This window comes from Amia ocellicauda, chromosome 9 (genome assembly GCF_036373705.1).
Source record: "Amia ocellicauda isolate fAmiCal2 chromosome 9, fAmiCal2.hap1, whole genome shotgun sequence".
Classification (NCBI taxonomy): Eukaryota; Metazoa; Chordata; class Actinopteri; order Amiiformes; family Amiidae; genus Amia; species Amia ocellicauda.
In genome coordinates this window covers 22,973,310-22,983,231 of record NC_089858.1, presented here as the reverse complement: position 1 = coordinate 22,983,231, position 9,922 = coordinate 22,973,310, and the positions used below count along the sequence as shown (strand labels likewise).

The 9,922-nt window shown below is 37.6% G+C and overlaps 1 protein-coding gene across 2 annotated transcripts; it reads right to left on the bottom strand.

The window, feature by feature from the left end:
- Window positions 1–383: 383 nt before the first annotated feature.
- LOC136758974 (cadherin-1) lies at window positions 384–9,623 on the bottom strand. Of its 2 annotated transcripts, XM_066713749.1 has the most exons (13): window positions 9,327–9,623; window positions 9,030–9,147; window positions 8,285–8,526; window positions 7,882–8,025; window positions 7,598–7,753; window positions 7,368–7,512; window positions 6,574–6,746; window positions 6,218–6,346; window positions 5,871–6,056; window positions 5,392–5,636; window positions 3,606–3,748; window positions 3,291–3,506; window positions 384–3,097 (listed from the first exon to the last, which is right to left on the bottom strand). In XM_066713749.1, exons 1-13 carry the CDS (start codon window positions 9,375–9,377, stop codon window positions 2,970–2,972), a joined length of 2,076 nt encoding a protein of 691 aa, XP_066569846.1. In that variant the 5' UTR covers window positions 9,378–9,623; the 3' UTR covers window positions 384–2,969. The 2 variants fall into 2 exon arrangements, with proteins under 2 accessions (XP_066569846.1, XP_066569847.1); XM_066713750.1 differs by lacking the exon at window positions 5,871–6,056 and having other exon boundaries at window positions 9,327–9,622.
- Window positions 9,624–9,922: the final 299 nt, after the last annotated feature.

The window sequence follows — 9,922 nt, the reverse complement described above, 5'->3', positions numbered from 1 at the left end:
AAATTGCAACAACATCAGATGTGCAAGAACATATTACTCACAATATTCATAAAATGTCCAGAAGAAGACCAATAAGATGGTTTTAAATGTTAAAAATTAATTTATCCAATTACTTTCTTTTATAAAAGTCTGTTGTGGTTCCCTGTTGTTGCATATGCTTCACTATATGTGTCTTGTGAAAGGCATTCTAAAGCAACATAAAAGTAAATGTGATGGAGAGTTATATTCATGATACGCAGACTTCAAGACATTATAAAAAACAAAAAATAAATCTTCTCCTGGCAAACTTCCTTGGAGAGTTACTGGAAGTGTTTTTTGTTTTTGGTCTGAATATGTTGGTAGCATTGCAGATAGAAAAAAAAAAAATCTAAATGAGAGCAATCTTTCATAATACTGTTTCTTTAATGTGTTTTTTTAAGGAAAAGGAAGATGGTACAAAACACGTTAAGCATTAGTAAGAGGCACTTATGTCTTCCACACTTCCACAAAATGATACACTTACATCTTCAATGAAATTGCAATAATTGTGGTAGCCACATCATTATGGAGGACTTCAAAGTGGTTATCTAGACTCATGTGCAGCTGGGTCAGGTCACAATCTTGTTCACACAATGAAAATTAGAGTTTCCCTATTTACACTGCACCATTTGAAGAAAAAAATCTAACAGTAGAAGCATTTCACTTCTTACAGCCATTAGTTTTGTAATGGAGAGTGCAAATTTTGCTGCGTTAGAAGGCTGAACAGAAGACAGCTGTTTGTTATTCTTAATTATTAGAAAGAAGACAGAGCTGAAGATGTGGGACAAGTCGGCACCTTACCATTTTAAACGTTCAAGGTGGGCCTTTTTCCAAGAAAAGGTGTATGAAAGAAAAATCTTATTTCATTAATTGTTCTCTCTCAAGAGGAATGTAAGAAGAATCATCTTAATGGAAGACATTGTCACTGATGATGAATTCCAGATAATGAACATACCTCTCTGTCCAGTCCGCTTGAAGCCACAGTAACACATCCACTTTCACTGTCAATCTCAAACATATTCTCATTGGACACTTTTGGCATTTGGCTTACTATGCTATACCTGAGAATGGCATTGGATGCATTAGGATTATCATTATCAGTGGCTGTAACATTAAGGTAGCTAAGACCTTCATACTAAAGGAATGCTAAGAAAGTAATGGTTTTTAAATGTTTTAAATGTTCAAAAAATGTCCCTTCAACAGAAGCATACCACAGATGTTCTAGATATTCTATTAGACAACATTTGTTTTGCCTTAGGTTTTTGCCATTTGCCTCCTCGTGAATCCAGATTGGAACAATGGAAACAGCAGAATTGGAAGATCCTGCATTTCATTATTTATCACAATATGATTTTAAAGTTGAACAAGGAAATCATTAATTGTCAGATTATTTTTTAAAGCAAGAGAAGATTACAGCTGGCATTAGATATGTTATTGGAAACTGTTTAAATAAAATCAGGGGACTGTAGTTGAGCAATATGCAGTTTTATACTTCTGTTATATGACATTCTTGTAATACGCACTTATAAAGCAGAATGTAAGACTGTCAACATTGAAAGAATTAAAGGTCTAATACATTCAATAATAATTTAACTGTATGGTAAATTATAAGTAAATAGAAGCATTTTACCAGTAGAGGGCTCTATTTCACCATGGCATAAGGCAGAGTTTTCCAGTTATTACCTGTCCAAGAATGACACCATCTGTGTGATGGTGGTGACTGGTTCCCAATTAATGATCTAGTGTGCCTCTGGTGCTCAGTTTCTTGCCTTGGACTGCAAAGCTTTCGTGTCCCTCATGCAGGGTCACAGCCAGCTTCAGTTTTATTGTTCCACTTCCACAAAATTTGATTTGTTAGTTGTGTTAACTGCTAGCTACCTATTACTGTAAGAATGACATACTGTTTAAACATATTATACTTGAATACATGACTATACATTATAGTTATTTACATATTGAGGTCTACAGTATAAATTGTATCTGAGAGTGTTGCATATCTGTTGTTAGTCTGTATAGATCTGGAGAATGGATACAGTAATAACTCTGTTAACTAATCCTCTGGGAACTAAACTCCATTATCATGAAATCGGACACTGATGTTTTCTTAAACACACCAATTAAAAAAAAAAAATAGCAGTCATGTGAAGCAACTTTCTCTTTGTCAGCATTTTTGACGATGAGAATGCCCCTTATAATAAAACTCTATAATGTTTTGCATCTAATGCATAAGTGTTAAATAATAAATATCTATGGGGAGTTATTTTTAATCAAACACAATTTATTTGATTTCTTGACCAGAGAAAAAGTCAGGTCCCCATATTATAATCAGACTCAGGTTTAAACTTGTTGGATATGATCTTTTCCCATTTGTTGACATAGCAAATTTGCAAAGGTCATGAGAATACAGCAAAACTGGATGGATGGAGCAATGCCAACAAAAGCATTCTGGTTTGATGGACAGAAAAGATCTATAATATGTATATTTGTATGTCTGTATGTATGTATGTATGTATGTATTTATTTATTTATTTATGCACTGGTTTATAAAGGACAACCAGAATCAGGCTTCTTCTTAGTGGACTTGTTTAATATAGTATTTTAATGAGCTCTGAAACAGAGATGCTATTTCTCAGACAGGTGTCCCCTCAGCTTTAGTAAACATATTTTTGTCAACTACAAAATGGTAAATGGTAAACAAAGTTTTTAAGAACTCTAGACAAAGCTTGTAGATAAGTCTTGCAACAATGAGAGTAAACTGATTAAAAATACATTGGAGTATAAAACTGTAGTGTGGATTTCAAACACATACAGCATCAAGCAGTATCTATCAAAATGTATCTTCTAATTGATCTTTAAACAAAACTTGAATTAATCATATAGAAATATATGAAAACCGAACTCCAGACCATAGCCTCCATTGCTGCTCAAGGGTAGCAAGTAACAGCTTTCCCTTAGCAGTCATAGACTTTCATAAGAACAACCGAGTCCTGGAACTTGTCTCCCGTGTCATAGACTCTTAGAACAATGGGGTACTCATCCTGTTCCAGCTTGCTCTTAAGGGTCAGGTGAACTCCAGGTGCTGAAGGAGAGAGATGATAAAAACACATGTAAGTGTTCATTAAGAACATGTTAAGTATCACTACTACCACTGTTCAGGAATTGGAATTTATAAGCTTCAATGTTCATTTGGACATTGCGTGCTGAATACTACAATGCAAAAACACAACATTGTCAGAGAATCATGCAGTAAAGGGAAAAAAACATATATTTACTTGTCTCAACAGTCCAGTCATTCCTGCTACAGCCTCTAACCTCTACACGGAAGGGCCCTGCATTTCCAGGACCATCTCTGTCAGTGAATGACAGCTGAACAGGCTGAGGGTCTTCACTACAGAAAGTTATTTCTCTCTGGTCAATTGTTGGAGCATTGTCATTGACATCTTCCAGGTGAATTATCAGGGTTCCTGTGCCAGTTACAGGAAATTCATCTGTGGGTCCAACATGAAATGCGTAAGTTCACAGGACCTGGAAGGCATCCAAAGGGATGAAACAAAGTGTGTACTGTGCTTTATGAAAGACAGTTTCACCATTGCCGATGGCTAGAATGAGAGCTTCATAATTGCCGTCTCTGACAAATGGAGACTCTCGGTCCATGGGGCTCTTCACTCTGATGAGCCCAGTGTCTTTACTGACATTCAGCCACCCTGCAGGGTCACTTCCTACCCGATACCTGATGGAATAACCAACAAAATTGCATTTTAAGAAATGCCTTATTTGCCAGGAAATGTATTTTTTATATATATATATATATATATATATATATATATATATATATATATATATATATATATATATACACACCGATCAGCCATAACATTATGACCACTGACAGGTGAAGTGAATAACACCTGTCAGTGGGTGGGATATATTAGACAACATTTTGTCCTCAAAGTTGATGTGTTAGAAGCAGGAAAAATGGGCAAGCGTAGGGATCTGAATGACTTTGACAAGGGCCAAATTGTAATGGCTAGACAACTGGGTCAGAGCATCTCCAAAACTGCAGCTCTTGTGGGGTGTTCCTGGTCTGCGGTGGTCAGTACCTATCAAAAGTGGTCCAAGGAAGGAAAAGCGGTGAACCAGCAACAGGGTCATGGGTGGCCAAGGCTCATTGATGCACATGGGGAGCGAAGGCTGGCCCGTGTGGTCCCATCCAACAGACCAGCTACTGTAGCTCAAATTGCTGATAAAGTTAATGCTGGTTCTGATAGAAAGGTGTCAGAACACACAGTGCATCGCAGTTTGTTGCGTATGGGGCTGCGTAGCCGCAGACCAGTCAGGGTGCCCACGCTTACCCCTGTCCACTGCCGAAAGTGCCTACAATGGGCACATGAGTCAGAACTGGACCACGGAGCAATGGAAGAAGGTGGCCTGGTCTGATGAATCACGAGTTTAAGGTGTTGACTTGGCCTCCAAATTCCCCAGATCTCAATCCAATCAGGCATCTGTGGGATGTGATGGACAAACAAGTCCGATCCATGGAGGCCCCACCTCGCAACTTACAGGACTTAAAGGATCTGCTGCTAACGTCTTGGTGCCAGATACCACAGCACACTGCACAGAGGTCTAGTGGAGTCCATGCCTCGATGGGTCAGGGCTGTTTTGGCATCAAAAGGGGGACCTACACAATATTAGGCAGGTGGTATTAATGTTATGGCTGATCGGTGTATAATGATTACAAGATAATTATACTAGGATTTCTTAAATATGTTTTCTGTATGTTTATTGACTATAAACATTTCATCTTTCTTTTTCATAAATGCATATGACACGTATACGTACATCTAGCATCAACAAGGCATTTTCGCCCACAGGACTGCCGCATACTGGATGTTTTTCCCTTTTCACACCATTCTTTGTAAACCCTAGAAATGGTTGTGCGTGAAAATCCCAGTAACTGAGCAGATTGTGAAATACTCAGACCGGCCCGTCTGGCACCAACAACCATGCCACGCTCAAAATTGCTTAAATCACCTTTCTTTCCCATTCAGACATTCAGTTTGGAGTTCAGGAGATTGTCTTGACCAGGACCACACCCCTAAATGCATTGAAGCAACTGCCATGTGATTGGTTGGTTAGATAATTGCATTAATGAGAAATTGAACAGGTGTTCCTAATAATCCTTTAGGTGAGTGTATACATTCAACCAGAACCACAGTAATGTCATTTGAAAGTTCACCACATATGTGAAGCCACACACATGTTCACCAGAGACGCCAATATTTTTATAAGACAGTGATTGAAATTTGACATGAAATTTACTCCAAGTCACTGTGTTAGTTTTAACTTGTGTTAACAAAATATACTAGTTCTTACCATACAGTCTTTTTGGCCAAATCTGGACCAGAAGTGGCTGTATATTCAATCAATTCACTGTGAACAGGCAGGTCCTCTGATACGGCTATCACATTTTCAGTTGGATTAAAGACTGGGGGCTCAGGAACATCAAGCACCTGTACAATAACTGTAGCAGTGGCTGTTGGCACACGATTGGCAACTGGGACCTCATTTTCCACAGTGACTAACAGAGTATGCTTGTTGTTTTTGTCAAGAGGCAGGCCCTTGGGATGGATGAAGAGGAAAAATATACTGTCAGACATACAAAAGCGGAGTAGTTAAGCTTTGGAATAAAAAGCTTATTTATTAAAATTAACCTTTTTTAAAGAAAACCTCCACTCCCATAATTACAATATATAGGATGTATATATTATTTTGTGCCTTAAAGCCTCCAAACACCCAGTTATCACATATACCCCGATAACATTTCAACCTGAGTTTTTGCAGGATGCCTTTACCTTAGCGGTTGTAATAATGCCCTCCATCTTGTTAGGTGCAGTGCTGACACTGAAGAAGCCTCCTTCATTCCCTTTGACGATTGTGTATTTGGTATTCCAGGCTGGTGTATGAGGCTTATCATTATCGGTCACTGGTATTTTCACCACTACATAGCCCACTTTATTTTCAGGTACAGATACAGTGTACTGCATAGGAAATCATTGAAGATTCTATCAAATTCTATCAAAATCATAGCAATGATAGGGCAAAACAATCAAAACCATCAAGAAATAGTTAAATGTTCAAATCAAAGTATGTTCACAGATCTAAGGTCTGAAACTAAGAATCAGGAAAATATCAAACTTACAGAGTCCTTCACAAACTGTGGTGCATTGTCATTGCTGTCTGTTACAGTGATGAGAGCAGTGCAGGTGTTGGATAGACCTTGTCCTTGTGTGTCAGCAGCCTGGATGATCAGTTTATACTCTGGGTAATTCTGAAATATAAAGGATATCAATTAATATCCAAGTCCAGGAGTGAATGCTTAAAGTATAATACAATTATTTAAAGGGATCAGTATTTACAATGCAGAAGTAATTTTCTATTTCACTGACATGAAAGCTGTAAACGGGTCTATTCGATTGTTCACAGAACAGTTCCTCTCACTAACAGATGTAATCATATTAACACATCTATAGTAAGAATGCAAGACTGAGGACATACCTCTCTGTCAAGTCCAGGTGAAGCCACACTAATCGCACCAGTCTGAGAGTTGATCATAAACATGTTGTCATTGGGCAATTTAGGATCCTGATTGAGGATGCTATATGTGACCTGACCATTGTATGTCAGTGGATCATCTTTATCAATTGCCACTACTTTCATAAATTGAATACCTTAAACATAAAGGTACATACAGATTAAGTCCAAGTCTCAGTCAAATAAAAAAACACTCTTGAAAGATGTGAGCATAAATGTAAAATAAGTTTATTACTCTACATTAATTAGGTTTGTACACAATCATTGAAGAAATGGAGTGCAGTTTATTAACACAGTAATGCACCAGATATATTACAATGTAGCATTAAAGTACAAGTTTTTACTGTTACAAAGTGTTTGACAAATACTGTCAGGCAGAGAATGCTGTCTCTTAGGTCAACACTTCTGGCACTAAACTTCTATCACAAATTCATAGACTCTGAAATGTTCTGTGGGTTCATTTTTTTGATTAATGAAAAAACAATAAGATATCCTATACAAATAAAATAAAAATAATTGGGAGCTCCTGTGAGAACAAAAACCAGTAGACACTGTGGACCCCCAGGACTGGAGTCTGACACCCCTGATCGAAACAAAGGTCACTTATGTCAAACAAATACTCTTGTGTGAAATACTGCCAGGTAGAGAATGCTGTCACTTAGGTCAACACTTGTGATACTAAACTTCTACCACAAATTGCTTCTGTGTGGTGTATATAGAAAAATAAAATATTTGAGGTCACTGAAAACCACTCCTACCTGGTTGTGATCCTTCAGAAACACTTCCCAACAAGGTGTCCTTTATAAATTCAGGTTTGTTATCATTCTGATCAAATACAGTAATAATGAGTTCCATTGGATCTTCAGCTTTTCCTCCAACTACTGCAGCAGCATGAGCCATGAGCTATAAATATAACAAAAATTATAGTTTACAGGGATTGCATATAGAACATCTGATAAACATAAAAGGACTGAAGAATTAAACTTACAACATATTGATCCTGAGCCTCTCTGTCCAAAGGCTGGGTCACATATACAATTCCACTGTTCCTGTCGATTGTGAAAACTCCTTCGGGTGGCTCACTTGCTCCTGGTCCAGTAATGCTGTATAGAATTTGTACTTCCTTGGCATTACTAGATTTGATCTGGAATTATAATTACTTTATGTAAACATCTGCAAACAAATTAACATAATTCAAATTGAAATTGTCACTCACAGACATCAGTTTTATTATACAACGTATAGTCATGATAAAGAGTTACTATAAGTCACCTGAACAACTCTTTGGGGGAAGGGGCCTTTTGCATTTTCAGGAATATTGAAGGGTGGAATGACCCAGTCTCTCTTTTGCCTGCTCAGGGCCCCAGGCGAGAGCTGTGGAAACACCAGCACTGGAACATCTGAAGAGGATTCAACCTGTGAAAGAGAAGGAATTGTGTTGCTTGAATAAAAATGTAAATTGACATGTTACTTTACAAATTGGAATGGTATATACAGAGGAAAGCAAAAACACCTGTTGTCACCAAGAAATGGTACATCAAGAGCAGGAAAACAAGCAGGAAAACAACTTCACCTTTAACGGCAGAAGAGGAAACAGAATATTTAATCATACTGTTGCCAGCAGGGGGCTCTATTACATTATAGCTGCCACAGTGGACACTTATTCAGTTATTACCTGCCCAGCAGTGTCACCAGGAGTGAGGTGCTGAGAGTGGCTTCCCGACTCATTTTCCAGTGTGACTCTGGTGCTCAGTTTCTTGCCGTTAGAGTCCCAGGCGTGGACGGCAAAGCTTGTGTGTCCCTCATGCAGGGTCACAGCCCTCTTCAGTTTTATATTTCCATCTAAGTCCACTTGGAAACGGGAATCCTCAGAGATGAAGAGGAATCTCTTACGGCCCGTGCAGTCATCAAAAGTCACTGTAAAAGTTGAGTTAGTAAAGTTAAGGTTATTTTTAACTATTATAATTGGTCTCATTCTGCAATTAGGATTCTTGTGGCCACATATTCTAACAGGTTCCTCACTTTTCATTTCATTTTATAAGGTAGAACAGAATATTATTGATCATCTATGTAATGACGTTTGATGAATGTATTACATGTAATACTGGAATTATCAAAATACTAGGAAAGAATAAAAGTAGATAAAACAAAATCAGCTAAAAGACAAAAGGCATTTGCACTATACAATATCCTTATCTTGTGGACATTATGCATTGTAAGGAAACATTTAGGGAACATTCGTCAATTACATTGCCTTGTCTTCCGAGAGCTGATAGGTGTATTTCCTAATTTTCCCACTGATTTGCAGTAATATCTCAGATAAAGTCGAATTCTCAAACCCGACACACGTGTTGGCAAACATATAGCCTTGAACACTGTAGATAATAATACATTTATATATAAACCCTCAACATTCATACCTTTGCCCACTATCCAGCCTTGTGGCAGATGCCTCCGGTCTACTCTGAAGACAGAATGGTCCAAATTGAAACCAGGCTGGCATGGTGGAGCCGCTTCACAAGATCCAGAAGCCCAGACCTAAGATTTTATCAATATGAAAGAAGCAAATATATTCCTGAATACATGAAGCCGCAAGATGTTTAGATTAAATATACATTTGCCAAGTATTATTATGCAACTGGATGCAACTTCAGTGCATCTTGGTTACTATTCAGAAAAGTAAAGGTAAGAATTGCAGTGCCTAAAGACAGACTTACCTGGAGCAATAGAAAGATTACTCCTAACTGTAAACTCCAGAAATTCTCCATTGGCCAACAAAATGTAATTTAAAATCCAGATTACCACTTGAAGTACAAAATATCAATTGTATTGAGATTGTGTTCTTCAGGGAAACCGTTTATTGAAATGTAGCTTTGAACAGGAAATGTACGCCTTTCCCAATTTGCTTTTTAATTTGCCTCACTACAAAAACATTCCACAGTCTTGTACCATCACGCTGTTTCCAGTAAACTAAAACACAGACATAACATTAACAGACAGTAACAGAGATTCAGAACTCAAACTCCACATACTTTTGTGGTTCGATGAGAAAAACAAAAAACTTTGAAATATAGAAATATCTTGACTGGGCAAGTTTGGCTTTGTAGTAAAAAACATTGTGATTAAACTTGTCTATACAATTATTTCAGCCTCAGGTGTGTCATGCAAAACTCTTGATTTTTTAACTTTCATCCCACTACAAAACATATTCATATCACTTTCTGCCTCAAATCATACAGTATGTAACATGTTATGAACACACAGCCAGACCATTTTAACAGTGTAGGTTCATGTTTTGGTACAGTGAATATTT

Bases quoted from the DNA above. Each gene is read 5' to 3' on its own strand.
- LOC136758974 (XM_066713749.1), bottom strand. From the start codon at position 9,377: ATGGAGAATTTCTGGAGTTTACAGTTAGGAGTAATCTTTCTATTGCTC. The intron at 7,754-7,881 runs GTGACTTATAGT...TTATAATTCCAG, and splicing joins TCCCCCAAAGAGTTGTTCAG to ATCAAATCTAGTAATGCCAA. The intron at 6,057-6,217 runs GTAAGTTTGATA...TTTCCTATGCAG, and splicing joins CACAGTTTGTGAAGGACTCT to TACACTGTATCTGTACCTGA.